Source organism: Martes martes (assembly GCF_963455335.1).
Source record: "Martes martes genome assembly, chromosome: 13".
NCBI classification, from domain to species: Eukaryota; Metazoa; Chordata; class Mammalia; order Carnivora; family Mustelidae; genus Martes; species Martes martes.
Window position 1 is genome coordinate 23,680,615 of NC_137901.1, and position 14,636 is coordinate 23,695,250.

Sequence of the window (14,636 nt, forward strand, 5' to 3'; positions counted from 1 at the left end):
AAAAAATAAAGACTTTTTGATGGACATTGGGGAGGGTATGTGCTATGGTGAGTGCTGTGAATTGTATAAGACTAATGAATCACAGACCTGTACCCACGAAACAAATAATACATTATATGTTAATAAAAAAATAAAAAATAAAAAACAAAATAAAGACTTTCACATTTTCTGGGGTGAACCCAATACCATTTTGGCATACTCTGAAGTCAGCTATGCAATGCCTTACTCTCAAAACATAACAACACTTTCTGCTTTGTTGCCAGTGCAAAGATTTGACCCTGCATAGGACTTTCTTGGTTTAGTCTGTCATATGACCTTGGTCTTTTTCAGGTTTTGAGCACAGTAGTCACACCAAGTCTAAAAGCAAAGCATGATCAATTGTACAGCTTCCCACACTTAAGATCACAGGCAACATCTGTTAACTGAACTTTACACATAAAGGCTATCACAGAAAAACATATTATATGCTGAAAGTTAGATAAAATAGGTCATTTCATTTTTAGCACTCCTGCACGGTACTGATCCAGCAACATATTGTTAAGTGATATGATGACATGTCAACAATTCTACTTACCAACTATAGCTGAAGGCCTGAGAATATTTACTGCATCTTCAAAAGTATCAGGTATATTCCCTGGGGCTGAGTGAGCAAATGGTTCCTGATGACTGTCTATTTTAGCTTTCCGCCCCTGAATTTTTGGGAAAAAATACAGTATTTTTTAGTAAATGCTTACTGAGGATTAAGGAAAAGACATCATTATGAGTCATATATTCTTTCTACAATAGGAATGCCTTTTCATTCTCATTTACTTTCCTCTTCAGCCACTATCTTCCAGTGTCCACAAAACCCAGATATAAAACATAAATCCCACCTTAACCAGAAACTTTCTAGTCCCTGTCAAAAACTCATTTACTTTGTAAAGTGCTTCTTAATCCAATATGGCACAAAGGTTTGCAATCCTTTATCTAGGCTAGATGTAAAATATTTTCATACTTTAGAAATGTATTGTGGTAATATATCAAATATTAAAATCCCCCAACATGGGCACCCCAAACTGAAGAAAATTTAGTACACTAAGTATAAAAGGTCAAGACTACAAATACCTCTCTGGTTTTGCTATCAGATAAGTCCAAGTCAATCAGATTTGTTACCAATTTCAAAAAAATTTTGGGATTTCAGAGCTTTTAGGATTTTAGAATTGCAGATAGACATCATGGACTTGTACTAGCAAGAGTTCTGAAACAAGAGGAACAGGGAATTCTGGTCCAAGATGGCTGAATGGAGAAACATGCTTTCCTCCCTAAATCCCAAGCCAAAAACTATAACAATTAAATCCTTAGTGGTGTTATAAGGCCAGGAGACATACCACTGACAAACCAGAACAATGGAGAAATTTTCAACAAATTAAAGCAGTCAAAAATATATCAAATGCAAAATCCAACCAGGCTGAGAAATCCGTATCCTTATTTTGGCAAAAGAGGAGAACCCACTGCAGAGGTGAATTATTTCCATCAGAACTCCGGAATACCCCCAGATAAGAACTACAGGGTCTAGAAAAAGCAGCACGCCATAATCAGTTAGATGGGAAGTTAATTAAAGGACTGACATATAGCCTCAACAGATTCAGGTTCTCAGAACAGTGGCTTCTTATACTTGCCCCCTGGAGGACCACAGCTCTCCAATATGTAGGTTCAACAGGAAACTCTCAGAGTCTCAAAAAGGAGGGCAGTGTTTGGGTCAGCAGGGGAGTCCAGAAGCCTAAAACCCATAAGTCAAGCTATCCGCACACTCTAAAAGAAAAATATTCCCCGAACTTGCAGATATTCAGGGATTCACATTTATGCTAACCAACAGCATATTCATTCTAGACTTGACTTGCTACAAATATAAAAAAGAAACACAAAACATTTGTGAAAACCAACACCACAAAAAGAAGCATCAAACTGTGTACCAGTAAAAATATGTATTCTGCCAATGGCCTTCTAAAAGTACAAAGTTTCTAATCCTTGTATCTTAGATACAAGCAAATACAGTGGTGACAGCTCACTTGGAAGGCAGCACAGCTTCATGGTCAAGAGCACAGGCTTCACAGTCTGCTTGGATGTGACTCTCACATCCACTACTTACGCTAATGACCTTGGAAAAGTCACCTGCCCTTTTAAATCCTCAGTTTCCTTATTTGTAAAATTTCACAGAAGATTAAACGAGATAATACCTGCAGAATCTTATCATAAGGTCCAGTACATTTTAAACTATTTTAAATTATGTATAATTTAAGCACTCAAGATTTTTCATTCAAACACTTTTTCATTTTATTTTCCGTGTCAACAGTTTTGAGTACTAGTTAAGAAGAAAAGATTTCAGAACTGAAGCAAAGTACATTGAAATAAGCTTGCTCTGAAGAGGTATATTTCAAGTAATTGCTGTATGGCATTATATAGAGCAAAAATACAACAGCACTGTGTACTGTAGGTTCAACTGTGAAATGGTTTACCTAATGTGTTACACAGTGTAAGATATAATGCATTTCTTAAGCTACTAAAAATGGCAATCAGTGCTAGGAAAGCAGGCAGGTGCAAAGGATACCAAATCTGGGTTGGAAGCTCTTCCTTATCCATGAACTGGCCTCAGGAAAGGATCCATGGATTGCTCTCAGACTGTTACAATGGACTATGATCTCTAAATGGCTAAGGAATTTCTGCTCAAATGTCAGATGTCCTGCTAACAATTTCATTAGGAACTTCTGAGTTCCAATTAAAAACCTAGTTTTAGAAAGGCCAAGTACAATCTTATTCGTATGGTTACTTGATTTCTTAAGAATCAGAGAACAAAGCAAGAAAGAATATGTCTGGTGCTAACATGGAGATTATGACTTGAATATGAAGCAAGAGTCTTTATAAAAGCCAGAAAGGAGACTGGAGGATTTCTGTTGAGAATATACTGGAAGGTCCCCAATGGGTACAATCTGGATAGTCCAGTGCGATACAGTATTTTACGAATTGATAATATTTTTAAAAAGTCAAACTAAAAGTATCATTTTAACAACATTCTTTTGCTTCTCCAAGATTTAAATACCTTACCTTAAATAACAAACCAAACTTGTCAAACATCCAAATTTTCTTTTGCGCCTCTTCTTCTGAGAGGCCATTTTCAACCATAGCCATAACTATGAGATTTGCAATTCCAAGAGCAGCCTGTCCAACGAAACATAAATTTAAAAAATAAAGACCAGGGTATAATACAATAATACAATGCTTGAACTACTTTATATATGAGGATTATGCATTATGAGGAATATTTGGTTTATTCTCTAACAAATCACGTAAAAATTAATTTTTTTTTAAGATTTTACTTATTTTTGACAGAGAAAGACACAGCAAGAGAGGGAACACAAGCAGAGGGAGTGGGAGAGGGAAAAGCAGGCCTCCTGCCGAGCAGGGAGCCCGATGCAGGGCCGGATCCCAGGACCCTGGGATCATGACCTGAGCCAAAGGCAGACGCTTAATGACTGAGCCACCCAGGCTCCCCGCAAAAGTTGATTCTTTGTGGTATTCTCTCTAAACACAGTTATTTCTAAACATGTGTTAAATTACCTACTTCACAACAGAGATCTTCCATTCATACAAGATCACAACAAAATTAGAAGCTCATTATGTCCCATTTCTCCAATTCTAAAGCAGAGTTTTAGTTTTAAATGCTCAAAGCGCACAAAAACGTACCTCTCCTGCTCCAAGGAATAGGACTCTGTGATCTGAGAGCGGTTTACCTATAACTTTCTGTGCGGCGAGAAGACCCGCTAGGGCTACTGCAGCTGTCCCTGTAAGATGAATAAGGATGTTTCGCAAATGATTTCTTTATTTCGGGGAGAGAGAGCGCTCGCGAACAGGGTGGGGGGGAAGGGCCGAGGGAAGGAATCTCCAGAAGACTTCCCACCGAGCGCAGAGCCCGCGTGGGGCTCCATCTCACAACCCGGAGACCGTGACCTGGAGTCAAGATCAAGAGTCGGACGCTCAATCGACTGTGCCTCCCAGGTGCCCCCCCTCAAATAAAGATTTTTTTAAATAAAAAAAGGGCAGATTAAAAAGGTTTAAGGAAGGTAGGGATCAAAAACCTAAGATTTTCTTTTTGCTTTACCTTGAATATCATCATTGAAGGTACAATACTTTTCTCGATATTTTCTCAAGAACCTGAATGCATTATGATTTCCAAAGTCTTCAAACTGAATAAGTGTGTTCTGTCCGTATCTAAAACAGCAAAATCCATAACAGTGGTATTGAAAATATCATTATTAAAAAGCTTTCCTGTCTAATATTCCTTATGACTCCATTTTGAAATAATGTCTCAAGTCAGTCCATTTAAGGCCACTTGGCAATTTTCAGAGCCTCTGAAAACTGGAGTTGAAATGCAGAAATCTATTACTCATTCAGAAAAATTTATGGGGTGAACCTATGGGATATGAATCAGTATAAACTATTTCCAAGTGCCTACAAGGTTGCCCAGCACATGTAAGCATGAAGTAACGTCCTAAAAAGAGATTTTTATCTGAGTCTCATAAAGTATATATTTGATATGTGTATTCTCACCATATTAGCAGTTAAACAGCAACACAGGAAAGTATATATTAAATAAAAGGTTAAAAAGTAATTTTTGTAAGAGTTCACTGGCACTCAAAAAAAGACCCCAATCACCCTGGTGAGCCTCATGAGGTAAGGGAAGGCTTGAAAAGGAGGTAAGACTTTATTTGGGCCCTCCAAGAACAAAAAGTAAAGAGATAGGAAGAAAAACAAGGTGTATTTTGGTGACCCTGAATTTTCAACAGTCAGGCTATATATCTCAGGGTTTATATGAGAAGACAAGGAGAAGTTGGTTATGGTAGGTTGGGGCCAGATAAGGGAGACTCTTGAATGCAAAAGTAGGGAATGGGGCCTTTATTCTATATCCGATGTAGAATCCCTGAAGGCTTTAGGGAAGGAAAGACTCTCTTTAGGAAAGACAGACCTGCCAGTGATATGCAGCGCAAACTGGTGTGTGGAGAAGTAGCTAGGAGGCTCCTGTGGTATGGGGACAAGAAAATCTGAAGGAGAACCCATGGGAAGTTAAAGGGACAATTATGAGACATTGGAATGAACAAACAGAATTTGATGAGAATCACCTGAGATGTAAGGGGAAAACTGTTCAAGTACTAGAGCAATCTGGATGACCAGGAAGACACTATCTGCTTGTCCAAGGGAGGGAGGTGAGGGAAGGGAGGAGAAGGCAATTTCTGGGAAGAGGAAAAGTTTAGTTTAGGATGGTCAACTTTGACTCTGAAAAAGCATTAATTTTCTAGTATCTTCTATGTACGAGCAGTGTAAAAGGTGGCCTGAGCTAGATCATGGAGAGTTTGGACTTTACCCTAGGACAGCAGGGAACCCCGAGAGATTTCAAGCAACAGAACGACATGATTAAGTGCACCGGTTTTTAAAAGATGAACATGGAGGTAAGGTGGCAATGAAATGGAGAGGAGAAAAACCGGAGGCAGGTTTAGAAGCATCCCAGAGAGAGAGGAGGATCTGCAGAAAGGCTGTGGCAGCGGACGAGAGGAGACGTATCTCTGAGGCATTTAAGTGGTCGTACCATCTGGGTCTGAGGCCTGACGGACTCTGCAGGGGGCTGATGGAGGAGGAGGAAGAGTCAAAGAGTATCAAGAACAAAGTTGTGGCCAGAGTGTGAATGTTGCTGCCATTAATAGAGGCTGGCTAAACAGAAGACAGGCTGTTTGCTACGGAAAGGAGTTGTTTTGGACACGAATGTGAAAGAGCAACAGAATGTCTAGATGGAGGATTCTAGATGCTGGTGTCAGAGAGAGGCTGGCCTAGAGATGGGTTTTCCTGGGTTTAGGAGTCACATGCCTAGATTCATAGCTTCTGTGACTCACAGAGAAGGGAGCTATGGACTCATCCCCATTTAATAAAGGTGAGCAAGAAGAACCAGTGAAGATGACAAGGACAGAAAGGGGTGAGAGAAAGACCGAGCTAGGAGAGCCTTTTAGGAGTTAAGAGAGAATTTCAAAGATGAAGAAGTAGAAAACCTGATCAGATGCTGCAGAAGTGGAGAGAGAGGAGGATCCATGGTCAGTGAATCTGAAACGTGAAAACTGCCCAAGAGTCCCAGGAACGGTGGATGTGAGCCCAGCTGCCAAGGGCTGGGAGAGCTGAGCAGTGAGGGTCTGGCAGGAGCGGGGAGTGTAGACTTCCCAAAGGAGGTCAGACAACTCAGGAGAGCAAGGCAGAATGCAAAGGGTCTCACCAGTACCAGGACACCTAAGCAGGCAGGACAGAACCCAAACTCTCAAAAATGTAGCTCCTTCCATGCATCTTTATCAGAGACCAAGGAAAAACTGTGGTTCCTTTCTTTTATTAATTAAAGACAATTGCATTTACTCCAACTTAAAAAGAAAATACCTGTCAGTAATGGCTTTCATAAACTCATCAATCAGGTCATCATAACGTTGTGATCGATCTCTTTTCTGATATAAGCCCATGTAAAATGGATCTTTTAAGAGTGCCTATAACATAGACCAAACGTAAAAATAAAATCATTTTGTTACACAACCAGCTTAAACATATTCTATAAAACAAAAACTGCAAAATAAAAAAATTACTAAGGTAACTTTTAAAACCTTACTACATTTTTTCAAGAAACTCTTAATAGATTTAATTTACTGTTATTTGTATAAATATTAAAAGCACAGTTTAAGAAAAGACTAACTTTAATCATGAAATTTTCCATCTTACATTATCTTCGAGAGAGGAATGTCGTAAAGCTTTTGTTTTTTAAATATGGGAGAAAGATCAAAGGCAGAAAATGGTTTTACTCACTGGATTATCAGTTCCTACATCAATACACACAGGCAGGCATCTATCAGGCCGTATTCCTGCACACGCTGTATACAAACAAAGTTTTCCTACTGGAATTCCCATTCCATAGACACCCAGATCTCCAAGACCCAGAATTCTCTCTCCATCAGTCACCACAACAGCCTTAATTACAAAAAAAGTATAAATTAAAAGTTGTCAAAAGTGGGGTACTAAAAAGCACTTGAAAAAAGATTCTTTGTATATTTTCACTCTCACTTTTAAAAAGAAAATTATTTTATTTTTTTTAAGAAAATTATTTCTTGACTAACTTCCAAAGTAAACCAACCAAGCGTATTTAAAATTCTAGGATTTCTAGAATCTAGGTGTGAAACAAAGATGAACTAGATCTGATTTCCCTTTGCTTTTGGTTTAGAAACAGAATGTTCCTGACTGGAGGCTCAGTTATGTATCTTCACAAAAACTAAACTGGGGAGAGGCAGGCAAACTTCTGATAGAGATTCACCAGAAGAGAAAAACAAGGTTAGAATGGAACGATATGCTATTCACACATAATAACCTAGGCCAAACAAGAAACACCTTAACAACAGTGGGGGGAAGAAGATCTAAAATAAAAAATATACCTATCTACAAGGTTTAAAGATCATACTAACGGTTTAATTATCTGGCCAAATTTTTTCTATATTATTAGAGCTCATGATTATTCATTGAAGATTATTTTGGTGAGGAAGACATGTTATAAAGGCAAGTAAGATTCCTGCCTGTAACAAGCACTAAAGCCTGCCAAAAGATCTAAAGTAAATCACTGGATTTTATTTTATGAAAGACAGCCACATGGACCAAGATTTGTATTTATTAAATTTGAAACTCTACAGAGTTTTATATTTGCTTAAGGATCTAAATCCATCTGAAATTTAGGAAAAAAAAGTGTCATAAATCCTCTCACCACCCACAAAAATGAAAGTTTTTATGGCATTTTAATGTGTTTTCTCTACCTAGAATAATATTAAAAAGGAATACAGAGAAGGCAAGGAACACCATGGTATCCACAGTGACAGGTTCACCTTGTGAACTAACTCCCATTTCGTTCCCAGAGTTGAGCTCTGTACTGGAGACCCATTTTGCAATTATTACTGTCATGATCTCCTCAGAGCACTAAATCTGCATGTATGCAAGTGCAAAATAAATCAGAGCAACAATGAAAACTATTCTTGGAAATTCAGAGGCAACTTACAAAGAAGGAAAAAAAGATTATGAAGAGGAAGGTTGTGCTATTAGTAGTACCTTAACATGATTTTCTGGCCAGTTATCCACAATTGATCTAACATGACCTCTGTCTGAGATTGAAATAAATAATCCCCTGCAACAGAACAAAAACACCTTTGCATTTCACAACAGTTTTTTGTTTTCTCCTAAGTTTTGTTCATAACTGGAATATTTAGGTATTTTAATAAAACATCAAGACACAGTATCATTTCCAAGCAGATTTAGCTAAATCACACTGGATTATTTTCAAACATTTTCAACTACTCCAAACTGTAACTGCATTGCGCACACAGTAGCTGCAACAAAGATCATTATTAAATGACATGACTGTTTTACCCAAGAAGAAACTTGATACACCTGTGGTAAAAAGCAGTGTAAAAATAAACCGTCAATGTAGGACAGCATAATAAAGCTATATAAACTACTATTAAAATTCACTAAAACTGAAAATGTGAAATTTGAAGGAGCAGGAAGGGAAGGAAGAAAAGTACAGTGACTTCACCCAAAAGAGGATGTCTCTGAAGCATTAGGAAAAAGTGAAAAGTTATTTTAAACACGCTGCATATTGTTATCCAACTGAGATAAATCTAGATTTTTAAAAAGGAAGAGAGGAAGGAAGAAGGGGATGGGGTGGGGGAGAATCACAGGTTGTAGACATGTGTGTAGAAACACAGGGTTAGGTAGGGATGGAGGCCAACAGGCCCCAGTGCCTTCAAACTGGCTCTTAACACTTGACTTTCTCACTAGCGTCTCAGCTTTGGCATTGCTATCCTAACTCAAATCAGTTTGAACAGTTCCTCAACTGTAGCTGCATAATAGAATCATCTGATGGGCTTTAAAAAAAAAAATGCCAGGGGTCCCAGCCCCAGAGATTCTGATTAAACAGACCTGGTCTGATTTACTGACCATCTTCTATGCAAAAAACACAGTATCTGTGTTGTCCCCAAGCCCTGCTCTTTTTGCTTCATGTCGGTTCTGAGAGCGGGGTACACATCAGAACGACACACGAACTTTTCTGGAACACCCACCCGGGGGCCCAGCTCCAGACTGACTGAATCAGAACTTCTACAGGTGGGGCCCGAGTGTAAATTTATTTTTAGGTTTTTCCTTGGTCTTTAATCTGGATTGAGAACCACTATTCTGAATGAAAAAGAAACTATAAAAGAACTAAACAGCCGGGTTAACTTAAGGAGTGTTTAACACACATTAACTGATGGCTCCACATAGAACAGAGACTATTCTCAAAGTGTCTTCCAGGGAACACCTGTAATACTGTCACCAATCGCGTTCATTAAAATCCAGACCTCCACATCTTTCTCTTCTTCATGAGAATCTTAAGAATGGGAAGGACAGGGAGGTTGGCTCGGATCAACATTTTAAGTCCCACGGGTGTTTTGTACACACATTAACATAGGAAAGCCATGAGGCTAGATGAGGGGAGACTGAAGATCGATGCTGTCATGCATTGCCCGAAGGTCTCCACCATTTGCATCGATCCGATCCGTAAGCAGGACATGGGAAAGGGCTGAGGACTGTTGAAAATGCTAATGGGTTAGAGGAATGCAACAAGAAAACACAAACTAATCCTAAGTTTACAAAGAACAGTTCCCATCAGTTCTTCATCTGACCTTCTCTGCTGCACTTTAACAGGCACTAGCATCCCTATTTTACAAGAACACAGATTCAGAGGGAGAAAGTGACTTATGGAAAGGCTTAAGTAGATGCCCATTCCCCTACTCTTTTCTATTTAAAATATTTGAGGCGCTAGAACTATTTGATATTAAAATTTGGAGAAGCTCATAAAAAAGAACAAACAATAGAAATTAAAGCCAACAAAAAAATGAGAATCTTTTAATTTGGGCAGATTGTCAAACTGTTATTAGTGATAATTCTGGAGAACCTACCACCAAAATCAAGAGTACAGAAATGCACGGTTGTTCTACTAATCATAATAACTTGCAGAAGGTTAGGAATGAATGTTACCATTTCCACTACAACAAGATATGAACATGCTGGGTGTTTATTAACCCCTTCTTGTCCAAATTAAGCTTTGGTGAGGAGGGAACGGTGATTGACATAAGATGGCAATATATAAAAGAGAAATGTAAGAGCTGTTAGGGAGTGCCATTCTTCCCATACGGTAATCATTTACAAATTTATGTCTTTAAAAATAAGCCTTACTTAGGTCTCCTAAAGATGTGTCCATATTGGGAGCAGGCAAGACCCACTGTTGGTGTGTATACAATTGGCATCAGACTTTCAATATCATCTTGCAGAATTCTATAAAACAACTTCTCATTTCTTTCTTGTATTCCCATTATGTAGATGTATCTGAAATCAAGCACAGTCAATAATGTCTACATCAGTCAGCATTTACACTCAAAAGTTTTGGCCTTTAGAATAAGAAATTATGTGTAAACATCTAAAACAGGACTCCCCTCCCTACCAGAAAACAAAACTCTAAATTATCGTTATTTAATACCAAGGACAAAAATTAACAAAAATAAAAATGTACTTAAATGGTAGGTGATGATAACGAAGCAGAGGGGAAGAAGGAGAGCAGCAGAAACAAGAGCTAACACTCACTGAGCCCTCGCTGTGAGGCAGGCTCTATACCAGGCACTAGAAATGCAAAGACTACCGTGACACCACCCTCCTCTTAAGAAAATAACCTTGGGGTGCTTGGGTGGCTCAGTTGGTTAAGCGACTGCCTTCGGCTCAGGTCATGATCCCGGGGTCCTGGGATCGAGTCCCACATCGGGCTCTTCCTGCTGTGGGGAGCCTGCTTTTCCTCTCCCTCTGCCTGCTTGTGCATGCTCTCTCTCTCTTTCTGTCAAATAACTAAATAAAATCTTAAAAAAAAAAAAAGAAAAGAAAAGAACCTTCAAGGTGACTGACATGTAAATATGGAAGCAAAATAAAGTGGCATTCATTCAAATATTTACTAAATACTATGTGCCAGGCACTATTTTGCGCTCCCAGGTTGTAAGAAGTGACCCCGTCCTTGTGGAGTTAGAATCCAGTACGTTTAAGGCATTATAGGGTCTATACAGAGTGCAGAGGTACCACAAAGGCAATGGTCAATTAGCACACATATATAAATAATGGCTTTTCAAGAATAAAGTTTAGAAAACTGGGAAATGTTGACTCGAAAAAACCAGTGACTGGGCACCCAGCTGGCTCAGTCAGAAAACTGTGTGACTCTTGATCTGGGGGTTGTAAGTATGATGTTGGGTAGAGAGATAACTAAAATAAATAAATAAATAAAATAAATCAACTTAAAAATAAAAAGTCATAAGGGGCACCTGGGTGGCTCAGTCTGCTAAGTGCCTGCCTTCAGCTCAGGTCACGATCCCAGGGTCCTGGGATCGAGTTCCACATTGGGCTCCCTGCTCAGTGGGGAGCCTGCTTCTCCCACTGCCTGCCCCTCCCCCTGCTTCCGCTCACGCTGTCTGTCTCTGACAAATAAATAAATAAAGTCTTTTAAAAAATAAATAAAAAGCCGTAGATGATTCTCCTATTAAAAAAGAAAGAAAAAGAAAAAAAGCCACCAATCATCTTGAATTAGATATGTGTAAAATAGACTTATTACTTTTTACTCAAACTTGTCTGTCCTCCTGTTATCATCTGACCGAATGGGAATCTGAGATCCCATTCCTGATTTCTTCCTCACCCACTCTGTCTTACCCTAGTCTAATAAATCAACAAGACCTACAGTGTCCACCAGCTAAATAGTTTTCAAATATATCTATATCCCCCTTCTACCCTCACCCTGTCCAAGCCAGCATCATTTCTCACCTGGGCTACCTCAAGAACTTTCTTTTTTTTCTTTAGAGGTGGGGGCAGAGGGAGCAGAGAGAATCTTAAGCAGGCTCCACGCCAGCACGGAGCCCAACTCAGGGCTCGATTTCACAACCCTGAGATCATGATCTGAGCTGAAATCAAGAGTCAGCTTTACTGACTGAGCCATGTAGGTGCCCCATCTCAAGAACTTTCTAACTCGTTTTTAATACACACTATTTCCACCCCCCGCCCCGCTCCAGTTTATTCTTCTCTTAAAAAAGTAACTCTAGCCATTTCTATTCTCCTTGAATGTCTCCCAAACACCCATTAAATAGACTTATGCTTCTAAAATAGTTACCAAGATCTCTGCCTACTTCCTAGCTTCATCCTCCTAACTGAACTTACTTCAGTTTCTCAAATGCCCCACATCTCTTACCTTGGTGTCGCTATACACAAGACACCCTTTGCCTGGATCACCCTCTACCCATGCACAGTCCCATACTTACACTCCCTGAATGCAACACAGGTGGCATGCTCTCCCTTTCTGCACACACATGCTCCCCCACCACACATATATACACAGATTTTCCTGTTTTCGGGTCCCTCAATACCCTAGTCCTATTTCTGCAATTCTCAGTCCACTTCCTGACTTTGTCTCTCCCCCGAGCCTGGATGATATTATGAGCTAGGGACTACTGCCTTATATAAATCTATTATTTTCAGTAACTACCAAAGTAAATGCAATATACGTGGTGTGCAAATATTTGGTGAATAAATAGGGAGAAGTGATTCTATTTATAAAAGGAATAATATTTTCTATGTAGCTACTGCAGGCAGAAATAATGCCAGTAGGTAGCAAAGGGAAGGAGACGGCTCCTCAGGCTAGGGAAGAACACAAACAATGAAGACGGACTAGCTTCATGAAACAGACAGCAGAGACGCCAAGAACAGATGACTGACCAGGCACACGTGATTCACTTTCACCCTCCTTTCACTTTGGTCGCTCCTCTGAATGCTTCCCGCTGGATCTTGTCCTCACCGGGGACTGTTACAGCTCAGAAATCCTAAACGCCACGGACGCAGTCCTCTGATCGCAACCCTCCCCGCTCTAGCTAGCCATACAATGCCCTGCCTCACAGTTCTGACGGAGCCCTGGCCGCTGGCTCGCTTCATTTTCTCCGGTTCTATTAGGCTCCCTGCTGGCACCTCTTCTTTCCCCACTGTGGATCCACGATCAAGCCTCTCACTCTCAACAAATCCTCACCACTGTGGAACACGCCCGCACCTCCATCACGGCACTACCCTGCCACGGTGCCTGTCTTTTCCAGCCATGAACTCCCTGAAGGCAAGGGCTGGAATTTCTCATTTTTGTAGTTCTAGAGCTTAAAACAATGCCTGGCACATAGGAGCCCTGAATGAATATTAGCTGAATGAGTTAATGTAGCATCGTTGCCAGCCCAGCAAACACCAAACCTGAATTACCGTTACATTTCATTTTTTCTGAGGAAAAAATAACACTGCTGGGCAGGGTAGCATCAGTAAAAATAAGATTATGCTATTAGGCCTTCCGGGCTTACCCAGGCCTTTAATCTGTCCTAGATTGAAGGCCTGGGTAAGCCCGGAAGGCCTAATAGCTTCACTTTTGGCTAAATGGCTATTCTAAACATTTATCACTCTCCTCACCAATTCTGTTTAACCTTGACCCTTACAAATCTTAGCCGAGACCTTCATATTCTACATCATAGAAAATCAAGGTCATCAGGTGGGATGGGATCTCACAAGCTCTGCTCCACCACCCGCAGGGTTTACCCCTACCTGTGCCTGTATTTTATCTTCGCTCTTGCCTCAGAGAATGAGCTTTTATTTTTTCTTGTTCAAGGCCAGCTTCTACCTCTGCACTCGACCCCATGCCCTCTTATCTTTGCCTTTGACCCTATGAGCTCTACTTTGCACTTGTCCCTATGTCCCTTTCCATTCTGTGGGATCTTGTTCTATCAGTTACCCTTTCTTCTGGGCTCATTCCTCACAGCGTGAGCACCTTAAACCTCCTTCTGGCCTGAAATATACCTCCCCAAATATAGTCCCCAAGCAGGACTAGAAACCCAAGTCTTGCTTTACTTAGTGCTCAGTGTCCTTTCTATCCCCTTACCTAACTTCTTGAAACAGTCTGGATTTCCTTTCGTCTCAATCATTTCTGTCTACTGTTCTCTTCCTTTTGCCCCATCAGATCAAAGAAACTACTCTTACTTGTCATCATACAATAATCTCCTGTACTTAACAAACCCAAAAGATATATTTTTCAAAGATTTTATTTATTTATTTAACAGAGAGAGAGAGCGAGTGAGAGAGGGAACACAAGCAGGGGTGGTGGGAGAGGGAAAAGCAGGCTCCCCACTGAGCAGGGAGCGGTTGCAGGGAACTCAATCCCAGGACCCTGGGGTCGTGACCTGAGCTGAAGGCAGACACCTAACAACTGAGCCACCCAGGTGCCGACCCCCAAAAGATATATTTTTTTAAAGATTTTATTTATTTATTTGACAGACAGAGATCACAAGTAGGCAGAGAGGCAGACAGAGAGAGTGAGGGGGGGAAGAGGCTTCCCACTGAGCAGAGAGCCCAATGCGGGGCTTGATCCCAGGCCCCTGAGATCATGACCTGAGCTGAAGGCAGAGGCTCAACCCACTGAGCCACCCAGGCGCTCCCCAAAAGATATTTTTAATTCTGTATTC

The 14,636-nt window shown here is 40.3% G+C and overlaps 1 protein-coding gene across 1 annotated transcript in view; it reads right to left on the reverse strand.

The window, feature by feature from the left end:
• ME2 (malic enzyme 2) overlaps positions 1–14,636 on the reverse strand; it is a 57,069-nt gene that overhangs the window by 24,433 nt on the left and 18,000 nt on the right. Inside the window, exons 4-11 of the mRNA XM_080821737.1 lie at positions 10,306–10,455; positions 8,143–8,218; positions 6,862–7,023; positions 6,445–6,548; positions 4,136–4,245; positions 3,721–3,818; positions 3,082–3,195; positions 575–689 (exon numbers count right to left, since the gene is read on the reverse strand). Coding sequence (XP_080677863.1) covers positions 575–689; positions 3,082–3,195; positions 3,721–3,818; positions 4,136–4,245; positions 6,445–6,548; positions 6,862–7,023; positions 8,143–8,218; positions 10,306–10,455 — 929 coding nt within the window. The remainder of the gene's footprint in view (positions 1–574; positions 690–3,081; positions 3,196–3,720; positions 3,819–4,135; positions 4,246–6,444; positions 6,549–6,861; positions 7,024–8,142; positions 8,219–10,305; positions 10,456–14,636) is intronic.